General features: G+C 36.6%; 1 protein-coding gene across 2 annotated transcripts in view; it reads right to left on the reverse strand.

Moving 5' to 3' along the window:
• LOC127853411 (intraflagellar transport protein 88 homolog) overlaps window positions 1–14,987 on the reverse strand; it is a 50,689-nt gene that overhangs the window by 21,549 nt on the left and 14,153 nt on the right. For both annotated transcript variants that reach the window (XM_052387939.1, XM_052387938.1), the window contains exons 2-8: window positions 4,998–5,125; window positions 4,434–4,502; window positions 3,589–3,781; window positions 3,124–3,193; window positions 2,419–2,509; window positions 740–844; window positions 265–367 (exon numbers count right to left, since the gene is read on the reverse strand). In XM_052387939.1, the coding sequence (XP_052243899.1) occupies window positions 265–367; window positions 740–844; window positions 2,419–2,509; window positions 3,124–3,193; window positions 3,589–3,781; window positions 4,434–4,502; window positions 4,998–5,108 (742 nt within the window). In that variant the 5' untranslated portion in view covers window positions 5,109–5,125. The remainder of the gene's footprint in view (window positions 1–264; window positions 368–739; window positions 845–2,418; window positions 2,510–3,123; window positions 3,194–3,588; window positions 3,782–4,433; window positions 4,503–4,997; window positions 5,126–14,987) is intronic.

Genomic DNA, 14,987 nt, shown 5'->3' on the forward strand with positions numbered 1-14,987 from the left:
AGAGGGGCCTGTGCAGTCCACAGAGGGATGGCACAGAAGTCACTTTCCACTTAAACTTGATTTTCTCAAAGAAGAGCCTTCCTTGGGAGGAACACTATACAAGCAAAAAGTGTAAAAATACACTTGCGTAAAGTGGCGTCCCAGATAAGCATTTGCAGTCCGCTCAAGCTAATCAGGGACAACAATTTATGCAAATGTATTAAGCCTCGTTTTTCCATAGCAAGGCTAATTTTAAATCTGGGATCTGGCGTGAATCCACCATACCTGCATTGCTGAACATTTTGTTCTTCACGATGACCTGGTACGTGTTGAGAGCCTCGTTATACATCTCATTGGCAGCATACTGATTGGCTAGGTTAAACAACACCTGAAAGATACAACAGCAAGGTTAAACAACACCTGAAGGGCAGAACAGCAAGGTTAAACAATACCTGAAGGACACAACATCAAGGTTAAACAACACCTGCAAGACACAGCAGCAAGGTTAAACAACACCTGCAGGACATAACACCCATGCAAGTCTTTATTCAACATTTATGTTGCAATGTAAGTAATAATCTACATAAAATATTAGCATAAACATTTTCTACCCAATGGAATGCTAAATTATGAACATTTTTCTGAACTGCTGCTATAAATTTTGCAATGCCCAGGGCCTACAGACATGTCAAAATGCGTATCTGAGTTGTAGAGGGTAAAGCGTTTAGTGGATCTGACCACTGCAGCTGTGAGCACTTACGGAGTACGTAAGGTCCAGATTGATCTGGTCACCCATGGACATCTGCTCTCGCTGTCGCACCAGCACCCTCTCTTTGCGCCCAGCCTCTTTGGCCTTCTCCAGGGCCTGAAAGGGAGACAACCAATGTTAAGTTGAAAGTAAGGGTCTTGGGAGTAAGGGAGAAAACTGATGAAAACTTGGCAATAAATTAGAAAACTTGCCTAACTTTGCAGAAAGCTAGACACCTGGTGAAAATTTTGGAGTAAGCAAGACAACTGGTGAAAACTTGAAAGTAATGGAGAAAACTGGGGAAAACATAGGAGTAAGAAAGACATAAAGTAAAAACTTAATAAGGGAGACAACCAGTGAAAACTTGGGAGTATGGAAGACAACTGTTTAAAACTTGGGAGTACGGCAGAAAATCTGTGAAAACTTATGAGTAAGAGAGACAACTGGTGAAACCTTGATGGTAAAGGAGACAACTGGCTTGGGAGTAACAGAGACAACCAAGAACACTTAGGAGTAAGGGAGACAACTGGTGAAAACTTTGGAGTAATAGACAACCAGCAAACAAATGTCAACCCTTACAAGGAGAAACACAATATGACCCTCGCTCTGTGAAAACAGGGCTTAAAACATGTGAGTCAAGTGTCATCCCAGATTAGCATGTAAAATCAGAACAGGCTATTCGGGACGACACTTTCCGTGGTGCGTGAAACAAAATTAATACAAATGAATACATCTTATGTAGACATGGACAGACAAAAAGACTCCAAAATACCAATATAACAGAGGAGGTAATCACGTGACATTCACGATGGTGACATCCGTGCAGACACAGGTATTTATCACCATTTCATACCCTTTATTACTTGTGTTTAATTTTTAAATGCTGGTCACTTTCCAGCCATAAACGTAAGAAAGTGATTTGCCTTTAATTTGTATTAATATTCGCTTTATATCTCGATTTTACTACCTATGAATTTTCTTAGCAGGAGCTTAATTTTGTGATCCCACTGAGAAATTTCGGAGCAAGTATAGTCGAGATATAGAGCTAATATTAATACGAAATAAATGATAATCACTTTCTTGCCAATATGGCTGGAAAAAGAACAGCTTCAAACAAATTACTAAAGGGTATAAAAAAGCGAAAAATACCTGTCTTGGCATGGACATTTCCAACTTAATTGTCATGTGATTACCCCTTCTGAATAAGGGGATAAGTCGTGGATTGAATATCCTTTATTGCAAGTGAAAGCAAGAGGCCTTAGAAAGACAACATACCTAAAGACTATGAAGTTTCAATTGAATATCTGAAGATGACCACAGATATGTCAACCAAAAAAGAGATACATTCTGGAAGAACTGGGCTTAATGCATGTGTGTCGCCCCAGAGTTTACAGAAAGTGTCATCTTAACACAAATCCAGTCTATGAAGAAAGTGTCGTCCCTGATTAGTCTCAGTTGACTGCACAGGCTTATCAGGGACGACAGTTAACATACATGCATTGAGCCCAGTTTTCCAAGAACAGGGCTAAGTATGGTCACCAGTTCATGTCACCGCCAACGATGAAGGCAACTGGGAGAGTGAGATGCATTGAAACGTTTTGTAAATAGTCAAGCTTAACATAAGCACATAAATTAAACATTTACTTTGCAGTGTTAAGTTATCCACCAAACATATCAACCTATCAGCGTACCAAGTTCAATTCTCCACGACTGTTGGCAAAGCAGCTCTCTTCAATCAACTCATTGACTTTCTTTTCCAGCTGTCGAATCTTCTCTTCGGGACTAAAAGACAAGACAGACCCATCATACATAGCACTGAGTGTTTACTTACCATGAAATCTTTGATTCACAGCCTATATTAGCAGTCAAAATGCAATACTGCACAAAGTACTACAGTAGAAGCGACACGCTTAAATGTTTCTTATGCATTTTTGTGCTAGCATAGTTCCAGACAAGCTAACCCAGTCTAGTCAGGAGCCATGCTGTCCGTATTAAAGTCACTTTGTAATTCCAGAAAAAATGTACACAAAAAATGTATACACAGCTGTATCAGATAAAAATGATAACCAGACAACAACAAAAGGAGTGGCCTTGATGAAAAACTGAAGCCCAATTAATGTTAACACATATAAGCCTGGCACTGGAAAAACAGGGCTAAATGCATGTGTGTAAAGTCTGCACAGGCTAATCAAGGTAGACACTTTCCACTTTTATTGTATTTTTTCATGTAAAGGAAGTCTTTTCTTAACGAAAATCCACTTTAGGCAAAAAGTGTCGTCCTTGATTAGCCTGTGCAGATTGCACAGGCTAATCTGGGATGACACTAAATGCACATGCGTTAAGAACCATTTTTCCAGATCAAGGCTCATATTTCACTCCACTCTCCAAGTGCCTACCTGTCCTCTGGTTTGGGCTCCAGGGGTGGGGCAGGCCCTGCCTGACTCAGGGGATCAAACCCAGCTGGACCTGAAAACAAAACACAATATCGATACCTGTCATATCCTTTAAAAACAAACTCAACACAAATTTCTGTATCTCTTAGTTGTATAAATAGCCTTGTTCTGGGAAAACTGGGCTTAATGCATGTGCTTTAATTGTCGTCCCAGATTAACCTGTGAAGTTCTCACAGGCTTTACAGGGATGACAGTCTCCGCCTTAATTCTGGATTCTTGCTAAGAGACTTCCTTTAACAAAACAAATAACATAAAAGCAGAAAGTGTAGTCAACAATTAGCCTGTGCAGAATGTAGACACTAATTTACAAGGATCCATTTTATGCATATGCATTATAAGCCTAGTTTTCCCAGAATGCACCTTCTATAAATAACATTGTCTTTCATTGAAATAATCACTTAATCTCACCTCGCTTTCCAGCAGCAGTGTATCCCGCCGCCCTGACAGCTGTCATTGGGCGAGCCTGGGAGTCTTGGCCCGCAGCAGCCCCCGTGATTGGTCGCCCCATGGAGGAGGGGCCGGCCCGCCCACCACGCATGGCTGTCATCATACGCCCTCCACCCACCATCGGAGCACCACCCCCTGGGCCCTTGAAACTGGTCTGAAGGGAGAAAACCAGTAGAATTATGGAGCTGTGATCAGTGGACAGCTATTTTTTTAGTCCAAATTGGAAAAAGTACCATACCGCATCAATTGGGAAACAAGAAAACCCTGAACTTTGGAAAATTCCTTTTGTGAAATCTACTGAATTGGAATAGCGAGTCTTTTTAATTGACAGGTACATAATTGCACAAACCCATCTAAATATGCTTTTACATGCTTTTTTGCTGAAATGTAAAGTTTCAGTGCTGATTTTATTTGTTCACTTGCAGACAATTCACTTATGGAATGAAACTGAAGCAAATTTCCTTTCTTTTTGGAATTCTTCAGGCAGCAATCAGTTACTTTGTTTTGTTTTTCCCCATTGGGAAAGTGCTATTTATCGGAACTTTTTAAGGTGGGAAAACAATTGCTGATACATATGGGCTTGTGGAGGAAAAATCTTTGCGAAAAATGTAAGTTTAAATTAAAATTTCACAATCAAGGATAATCCTGAAAAGCTAAATGTACACTTACCAAACGCTTACAGAATAACTCACTCTGACCTAAAATGATTATCTTTATTTAAACCAGTTTATATTATGGAGACTAAAAGGTTTGTTTAAAACAAGGAAAAATTCACTGCATATTTATAAGACAAAGTAACACTTTACAGGTGGTGGTCTCCGGCCATGGCTGGTTCTCAACACAGCTTTCTGGAAACTAGGATCATTGGCCAGGTCCTGCAACATTAAGGCAGTTGAGAATTATACTTTATATGAGCCTCGCCCTAAGAAAACAGAGTTTAATATATATTAGTATGTAAAGTTTCATCCCAGATTGACCTGTGCTGTCTGCACAGGCTTATCAGGGACAACATTTTCCGCCTAAAAAGGATTTTTGCTAAGAAGAGACTTCAATGCATTTAGCCCTGTTTCCTGTTACAAGGCTAAAATATATTTATAAATAGTCAGTAAAACACACAGCCTATCTCTTATCATATAAAACTAAAGATGCAACAGGTTACAACAAGAGCTGCCTTTGTGAAACACAATTCCTCATTGAAGGCTACTGCGCTTTAGAGAAAACAAGGCCCATAAATTAGCCAAAATGCAAAGGAAGCCTTAAAACTTGAATCTTTAACAGAGGTCTTTCATTTTATTTGATTTTCAAAGGGACTATAAACAGACCAAAATTGATTTTTTAGTTGATAAGGGTTAAAAAGACAGTAGACTGACCTCTGTGTCGAGGGTGGCGTTGTAGTCGTTGAATCCTCCATACAAATCTTCCTCATCTTCCCCTGCAAGGTGTACCTGCTCCATCATGCTCATGCGATTCACACCGGCCATAAGGCAGCAAAGCTAACCTGAACCATGGCATAGACAATACTTCATTATATCAATTCTGTCAGTTCTCAGAAGTACACAGCACAGGTGCCATAGTTGGCCTAAAAGAGAGAACTAGTGTGGTGTCATTGGGTTTTTTCTTCATCATATTGGGAATGGGACCATTGTCCTTAAGACTGAGAAAAATCGCATCACTTTGACTACAATTTCATACATAACCCTAAGAATAAAAGTGTTTACAATGTGATATCTTCCGAGATCATATTTATAGAGCTGGCTAGGAAGATGCACTACATGTAGGCCCTTTTACTGTATACTTGGCAGCCACTTAAAGAGTTAAATTGAATTGACTTTTTTCTGCATAATGAAAAGATTTTCAACCCAAGTAAAATAAATCATAACAAGAGCACCTCATAACGGGTGCCACGCTCAGCTGCGAAAGCTTGTCAGAATGTCTTCTTTTAGAGGTCACAGTGACCTTGACCTTTGACCTAGTGACCCAAAAATGGGTGTGGCGTGTAGAACTCATCAAGGTGCATCTACATATGAAGTTTCAAAGTCGTAGGTTGAAGCACTTTGATTTAAGAGCCAATGTTCAAAACCTTGACATAACGTAAAGGTTTTAGAACGACGCAGACGACACGACACACTGCGATGAGCTGGCTATGACAATAGCTCGGGTTTTCTCCGAAAACAGCCTCGCTAACAACATGAAGGCAAAACAATTTACATCTCAGGTATTTCCTTAGTCAGGACTCGACACTAACTGTGGTCCGTTGACCCGGGGTCAGTAAAAAATAGGGAGGACCAGTGAAACTAGAAATTTGGTTGATCAGTCAGACCAGTTAAAAATCCTGGCCAGCTTACTGTGAAATACTGATGGAAAGCTGTTTTCATCAATAAACAACTTTATATGCTCATAATAAACAGATAATTACATCATTATTTTATGGGCCGACTCCAGACCAGGATAAATATAGCAACATATTGGAAATTCCTATTTTTCTAGATGTCCAGATGACAAAAACCTGTTGTCAGATCAAAAAATTGATTTGCGTTCCGCAAATGTCTCCCGCAAATGTCTCCGGACTTCGCTGTGATCAATACACAAATTAACATAAATTTTGAAGCGTTCAGATCGAGAAATGAACAAAATGGTATTCATTATTTTGAAAAAGCAGCAATAATCAGCATTTTATCGATCTTAGTATCATCAGAATATACTTTGTTTACTGTTCGAATTTACACTGGGGGAGCCGAATAATGTTTTGATATAGCATGAGAGTAAATGTGCATATTTTCAAGATAACAAGTTTTCGTGATGTGGAATTTCATTACGGGGCTGGTTGATTCTCCGCCTAAAAATCCTAAAAATAATGAAGTGAAGCTTCAAGTACAGCGAAAATATGAAAAGGATAAGAAAAAGTTTAGAAGATAGTATAGTTTTCTATTTTTATAAATGCACAATACAGTGTGGATAGTCCGGAAAGTAAGTTGAAATTTAGGTAAAATAACATAGAAATTGTCGGACCACTTGAAATCTTGGAGGACCAGTAATTTCTGAAAGCTGATGGTCCTTTGGGTCAGTAGGTAAAACGAGAGCGCCAATGGCGTTAAAAGCATAGGTGCAAGATACAGGGAAGTTGCTGCTTAAGTAAATAGACGCTACCCTATTCGTCTGCGTCAAGAATTTGTCGTAAAAATTGTGGTAAGCGTTAGATGCAGACGTGCACAACAGATTTAGTTCTGAATACAGATTTCTGAATGCAGATTTTTATAGAAACTCCTCACAGCAGTTACTTCCCTTGCTTCGCCCGGTCAGTAACTTCTAGTATAAGGGAGACCACTGCGTAGGAGATTGAGATTTATAGTGCAGATAGAATTGTTTTACGAACGAAATTTGTTTTAGGTTATAAGAAGATTTTTGACATAAAACGGTCTTAGAAAAATTCACTAAAAACGGTGTCAGCAATATTCTTGGAAGAAAACGTTAGAAAAATGTTTCCAAATAAAAATTGTAGAATTACCACATACTATATTAAATAGAAATTTCGTCTGATTTTTTGATCAGGTAAGGCTTCATAATGGTCAACCGTATCATGTGCATTTTCGAAATGTAGTATATACCTTAAGCATAGGTGCGTTGCACCTATGCTAAAAAGGTTAGTGTCAAGCCCTTTTAGTAACAGGCTGATTCTAGGAAAGCACCTTAGCAACCCTGATTTGCATTATCTTTCCTATCAATCTCTTTGCTCATATTTTTTTTGGAAAACAAACATTTTTTTTGTAATTTTGATATAAATCATTAAATAAATATTATTTTAGACTAAGAAACACCAACATCCTGTTTCAAAGTGAAAATGTTTAGATTTAATGTGATTTACACAGAATATGTATCAAATTTTGCAAAAATTTTACCTATATTCATTTTTCCCAAAACAAAAACATAAAATTCACATATTTTTAACCAAAAAACAACATTGATATTGCAGAATTTTGTATAAAAAAAGATAAACTGAAAATGTATAAGGAATATGTCATAATTTCCAAAGAACCTTCAATTGGAAATTTTACAAATGTGGCTTTCAGAGTGATAAGGTTTTTCTCAGTTTTGACCCAGTGTGTTATGTATCATTCAGTTCCCTCATATCCAGCATTTCCTGGTATTGATCATTTTGTTTACATTAAGAACACAGCTCTTGTGATGATGTCACACGCATGCCCTCAGAGTATTTAGTTTCATTAACATTACTGCGCTTGAAAAGAATTACAAACACAATTGCGTTATTGCATAGAAGATTACCATGTTTACCGGTAATAAACAATGGTTTCACCCAACAGCATAAATTGGAATGATATCATATTAAGGAAGCAGTATGGTTGTTTTGTTATAACGTTTTTATATACCATTTCAGGGAAGAGATTGCAAATAAGTGAAGTTGTATTTTATTTACAGCAGAGAAAGGAGACTACAACACAATAAAATTATTGCAAATTTATTATTATTAAATTTGTTTTATTTCAATATAATAATTGACAAACAAACATAACATTAATGTCTCTAAATTATCTGATACTGGTACGTTTTGAATATTTTTTTTATCTGAATTTTCGGATACAAAAAAATAAATATAGAGTCCGAAAACCTACAGTTATTACGGTAATCACTGTTTCATTTTAGATAAAATATGTTCAGTGAACAAAATTTTGATTTTAAATTGACCTAATGCCTATTGTAATCAAGTACTCTCCCTATCTGGTGTGACATCTAGATACGAGGTAACCACGTGCGTAGTGCATGTTATGGAAGGTGTGCACAAATATATTGGCCTTGTGTTGTTAAACACACTGTAGATAAAGAAATTTGACATATATATATAATTTAACTGGAATTCAATAAAAAAAGTATAGGTGAATTTTTTACTGTTGCATTGTTTGCAATTATTCTGAAATTCTGTAACTTGTTTCCTTAACCCCTCGATACGCGATAACCGGAGGCAGGGGTTTTTTTTAGAAAAAGGGGAAGACGCTGGACGCTCGATAAAAGGGGAAAATCGAGCACGAAAGAGACATATTTGGAAAAAAATTAAAAACTGTTCATTTCAATGTCTATAACTCACCTACAGACTTCAGGGTTTTTTTAAGAAAAAGAGGCATGTCTCTGACCTTTTTGTTCTTAAACACATGAACAAGTATGATATTAAAGTCAAAGTCCTCAATAAAGTTGCAGGTGTAGATCTAATAATGGGAAATGTTTTCAACTGGGGCCGGAAAAAGATGTCAATATTATGATTTCAATTTCATGATGAATGGGTTGACGATCTAGATCTGCTACAGTATTGGAAGGGAAAGGTGCGGCAGCTGCTGATTGTCTACTTTCACAATAATTCGACAGTATTAATCGATGTTGATTACATGTACCTCCGAATCCTGCTGGGTTTCAACGGTTTTTGATGATTCATTCTTAAAAAATGCGTCAATGCAATTAATATTTTCCGAGTCTGAACGTTTTATTTTGTTCGTGTATGAACGCCAATTGTGAGACTTTTTTATGTTTTAACGTTTATATCTTGGCTTTCACATAACCCGGATGAAAATTCGACTGGTTTCCGGTAATTAATTGACGAAACACCCTTCTCGCGCAAGACCGGAATCCAGTAAAATAGTCACAAGATTAATATGATTAGTTGCCCGGTTTCCATGACATAATTTAAGAGCTTTATATAGAATCACTGGGATTCCCAGATTTGAGTGTTCGTCGGGAGAGAGAGAGATCGTTGTACATGGTACAAATTGGATAAGTGTCGACTTCCCAAAAGAAAAAGACCATTTCTTTGAGGGTAAAATATTATATTTTGGTGAAAAATTATATTTTTGGAGTGGAAATGGTATTTTTAGGGGAAAAATTCTGGTAGGTGAAGACGCCGAATATCGGCGTCACTTTCTTAGTACAAAAAACCCTGGGAGGATACAGTCAAGTTACCATTACCGGATCATTACCCACAGCAGATTACTTTGATGCACAAGATTGTGTATTGCGATAAATAGTTTACATTTTTAGATGATATTTTGCACACAGCATGTACAAGTTCACATATAGAAAACAATTAATAACAAAACAAGAGATGTGTTTGTCAGAAACACAATGCCCCCTTCTGCGCCGCTTTGAAGCCATATATTTGACCTTTGACCTTGAAGGATGACCTTGACCTTTCATCACTCAAAATGTGCAGCTCCATGAGAAACACATGCATGCGAAACATCAAGTTGCTATCTGAAGCAACATAGAAGTTATGAGCATTTTACGAAACCTTAATGCGAAACCTAAATGCAAAGTGTGACAAAAAGACAGACAGACGGTCCGATCACTATATGCCCTCCTTCAGGGGCATAAAAATGAATATAATTTATAACTTTGTCATTGTAAACAACACATTTCATGTTTTGACAGTTCAAATAGCGTGTTAGATGTCCCACTGAGTGGTTTTAGTCATGTGATCCGTTATGGCTACAACTGATCCGTTAATGCATGAATTCTTTGGCGAAAAAAAGGTATCACAAATACATGTTGCCTGCGTTTAAAAATAAGACTATGTGCTGAATCAGTAAGCAAAGGTAATATTTAATCAAACTGGTGTAAAAGAAGTCTCAAAACATTTATTGCTTTTCACCAGAACAACTTAATTATGCTACTGATCCGGTAATAGTAACTTGACTGTGTGCACGGTCAATTTATCTATTTGATTGACATTACTTCTTGTTTGAATTGAAATTTCAATACTATAATTTGAATTAAATTCGCTATATTACAGGAGCACAACATTCAACTATTATTGAATTTGTTATTGATTTCAAAGACCTATAGATAACACAGATTGGAAACTCTCCTCTTCGCGATAGCGATATGCGATAATATCTAACGGCGGACGCTGGTCACGTGACATTGATTTTGGAGATGCCGGTGTACCTGTAGATTCTTCTCTGTTTCAACTACTGTCGGCCATTTTGTTATAAAGCAATCAATTATTCTTCGTAATTAGTCGTTAATATTTGTTGTCGTAGGGTATTCTGAGCATGATCTGGTAGTTTATGTTATATTGATATTGTTATTAACAATCTTAATGTGTTAATTAGTGTTTTTAGCGCTCAGTTGTCAGTTTGCAGAGCAATGAATGTCTGAAAGCGCAACGTTACGAACTTCGCGTAGTGAGCAAAGTCGGTCGCCGAAAAAAGACATATTGAATATTTTTTGTGTGAATAAAAATAAGTATTTATTTTCCGTGTTGATAATTCTTTAGGTTTTGGTAGTTGCTATTCTAATTAATTATTAATTTATCGGAATTTGAAAGGGAACACTGGATACTTCATTTTCGATAATTTTTTTAAAATTGAAAGGCCCGAAGCATTTTTTTTAAACATCTTCATTAAGCATCACATATTGATAACGTAAGAGTTTTATGCTAGGTGAGATGTTAATCTATGTATGATTTATAAAAAGTAGACGAAAATGAGGTATTTTAAAAGATTTTGCCTTTGTACAATTTGTACTATTTTATACTGTTATTCCATTCAATCATTTTTCACACATGTCGCCAAAGTGGTTTGTTTCTTTTTGACAAACTTTTCTAGTTCTCATCCCATATCGTTGAAGTAAGATTTTTATGCTAGGCAAGATGTTAATCTAAGTTTAGATTTAAACAAACCAGAAGAAAATAATCAATTTAAAGTATTTGGCCTTATACAATGTTGGTACAATTTTAAGCCCTTTTCTTCTGTTGTATAAGATTGCTGTCAAACGTGTTTTTGTTCTTTTTGATAAACTTTTTCTTTTTTCATCCCTTATAGATTAAGTCAGATTTTTATGCTTGGTGATATGTTAATCTAGGTATGAATAAACTAAACTGGAGGAAAATGTTCATTTTAAAGGATTTTGGCCTTGTACAAAGATGGTACAATTTTAAGCTCTTTTACCCTATTATACACACATTTCGTCAAAGGTGCTTTGGTTCATTGTGAAAAAATTCGTCATTATTCACCTCAAATCGAAGAAACAAGATTTTTTATTCTGGGTAATATGTTTATCTTGGTATGAATAAAAAACAAGATGAAAGTACAATGTATGGGTTTAAATTCTCAATTAATATCTTTTATTAGTATTAGTTATAATCAGAGACCTAGATCTATGTGTCCACATATATCTATCCGTTTTGAAATAATAATATTTTATAAGGTTTTAACTGTTTGAAATACCAAATTATACAATAATATTTTATCAGCAAAAGCCTTTCAAATAAACTATTCAACAGCATTCTCGCCGCGATTTGGAAGTTCTTAGCGCTATTTCTTCAACGATCGCGGCATTATAAATTCTTATTGCAGGTAAATAAAATTGAGATTTTATTAAAAAAAAAAAAAAATTACCCATGTTTCTATGAAACTTTATTTTATAAAAATCGGATCATTATTGACCAAGTTACAGCCGCCTTTCATAGCGCCGTAACATTTTCGCATAACTTTGCTCAGGGACCTATAGGTCCCTGCTTTGCTCGATAATCGTAGCCGTTGCTACTGACGCGTCGCTATCTTATCGCAATCGTGATACACCGGCTATCTCCGGACTACTCCGATTGATTAATGAAATATATCGTCGGGTTATCCAAATTCGTTAGACTTACAATTTCGTGACGTTGCGTATTTTTGTGTATCACGTAAACATCCGGGTTTTGTCGGGTTCCTGACGATTTGTTTACTAACTGTCATTCTCCGTGCATTGGACCGATTTTTTGTCGGAATGCGCTTTAAGCAGGTAAGTTACGATTGGTTTTTGCATTATGAGAGCAAAAAAGCCCTTTTCACTATTACCACTGACAGTCTGTCTTAAAGATGTGTTATTCATCAATAAACAGGAATGACAGCTGTGAACTAAATATCCGTCTGCGAGCAGAAGGCTCGGTTTTTGTGATCACGTGACAACGCCTTTTGAAAAAAACCAAGTACAACTAAATTTTAGGTTTAAAAAAATACTAAATATTAAGGATTTTTTAATATTTTCATATTGGACATTTTACATAGTCGTTGCTTTGTGCACAACACTGTGATTTTAACTACTATAAATTGGTCCAAAATATATTGTTTGACCCAAAACTTCAAAATGTTTAATTAGGAGGTGGATTTACTATTTGATGGCTAAAATAACCTCACTTTTTTTCAGGCTCATCCACAGCCTATAAGGCAGAAATATAGGCTGTATTCGCCTACCACACTAACGAATGCCTATAAACGTGTCATTGATGACAATGTTTCTGTCCGAAAAGCATCCATACAGTTCAATGTACCAATGCAGACCTTAAAGGCTTGTGTCCTGGGAAAAGTCCACATTGACACTGTAGCTGCAGGACGTGTTCCTATTTTGTCCTGTGAAGAAGAATCCAGGCTGGTTGATCATCTCAAGTCCGTTGCCACTCTGGGCTATGGATACACATGTCAGGAAGTCGTTGACATTGCATCTGATTTTGCAGTACAGCTAAACAGACCAACTGTATCAAATCCATTTTCCATTACATGGAATTACTCTTTTCTTAATAGGTGGCCAGAGCTACGAGTCATTAAACCAAGAGGACTTGAGCAGTGTAGGGCTCAATCTGCTTCTGCCACTGTTGTTCACAACTTCTTTGCTGAACTAGATAAGATTATGGATAAGTATGACTTAAAAGACAAGCCACATCTAATCTTCAATATTGATGAAAAGGGCATTACCCAGTGTCACACTCCACCTTCAGTAGTTGCAGGACACAATCTCCATCCTCCTGCTGTTACAGCTGGGAAATCCTGCACAAATACCATTCAGTGCTCACTCTGGCCTTCAGAAAATAATAGCCATAATTTTTTTCCTTAAAAAAATAATAGCCAAAACATATGCGGACTTTTCCGCAAAACGGTACTGAAAGCAAAAAAAAAGAAAAAACAATGAATCTCATTTTACTTATGTTTTATTAAATGTATATCTATTGGTTTTAAGTTATAATATAAATATTAACTTAAAAACAAGCATAATATCAGTGTGTCATTTTCTTATAAAATATTATCATGGCTTTACAATAAAGAATACATTCAATGTTGTGGGTGTGACTTAACAAACCAGATCTCAGCTCCAGTTACATACACATAAGAATTAAGGGCAGAGGCCCCAACCCACCCAGAGCCCTTACTAATTACACTATTTTTTTATAGTTTTTCCAATTGCAATTTTTGGTGAATACAACTCGAAATATTATCAACCACACCTTCCGTATCACTGCATGTGTATTCGTCATTCTATTTTTGCTATTATGAACTTCGAAAATAAATCATAATCAACGAAAAAAAAACAGTAACCGAAAACGGTAATCCGAAAAATTGTACGCGTTTTGCACATGAAATATGCATAATATAAAATATTAATATGCATTATCTAAAATGTGCATATCGTTCGACTACTTTATCTCTTAATACGACGTTTGCCATCGGCCGCAATATTGTAGGCAGAGGCCAATATCAATTGTAAATGATTTATTCCATCAACTAACGTCACAGCGCGTGAGTTAAAATACACCACCTCAGTGTAATTCCAAACACGTGTTTGCTGGCCATGGAATATGCCGGGTCCCTTTGAACTGGGAAAACCAGGTTACCTGGTTAAAAATTGAAATCATTATGTTAAAGCAGACGACAACAGCGGTAATTACGGGGATAATTAGTTGATGGCGATTAAATAATTATTTCATCAAGCATTGTTCAACGTAATCTAATTGCAGAAAAAAACAGCGTGAAAAACAAAACCAGCCGACAATATAAGCGGCGATTTCATGACGATTAAATAATAATTGGCGAAAAATTAACAAAGATCTAACAGTTACTGATTATTGGTAAAGCACGGGGAGATTAAAAACGTTTTTTCCGAAATATATCACTGCTGTCGGACACTGATTGAGAAAAACACTCCAGGCAACAATGTCGCAAAAGTTATTGACGCGTGTATGACAATGCACAGGGTCGAGTGTGTACACAGGTAATCTCGTTTATCGATTTTTCCTGCTTGATGGCCCGATTTGCAGGCGTTTCGCATTCGCCGGACAACATTAAGAGGCAATTTGTTTTTTGATACACAGGGTCGAGTGTGTACACAGGTAATCTCGTTTGTCAATTTTTCCTGCTTGATGGCCTGATTTGCAGGCGTTTCGCATTCACCGGACAACATTAAGAGGCAATATGTTTTTTGATGTAGGAGGATAAAATAATCGCCATTTTTTCTAGACAATTTTAAAAAATAATAGCCAGTTGGATAAAATAATCGCCATTGGCGATAATGTCTGGCAGCAGCGTGAGCACTGCCATTATAGGTTG

Source organism: Dreissena polymorpha, chromosome 12 (assembly GCF_020536995.1).
Source record: "Dreissena polymorpha isolate Duluth1 chromosome 12, UMN_Dpol_1.0, whole genome shotgun sequence".
Classification (NCBI taxonomy): domain Eukaryota; kingdom Metazoa; phylum Mollusca; class Bivalvia; order Myida; family Dreissenidae; genus Dreissena; species Dreissena polymorpha.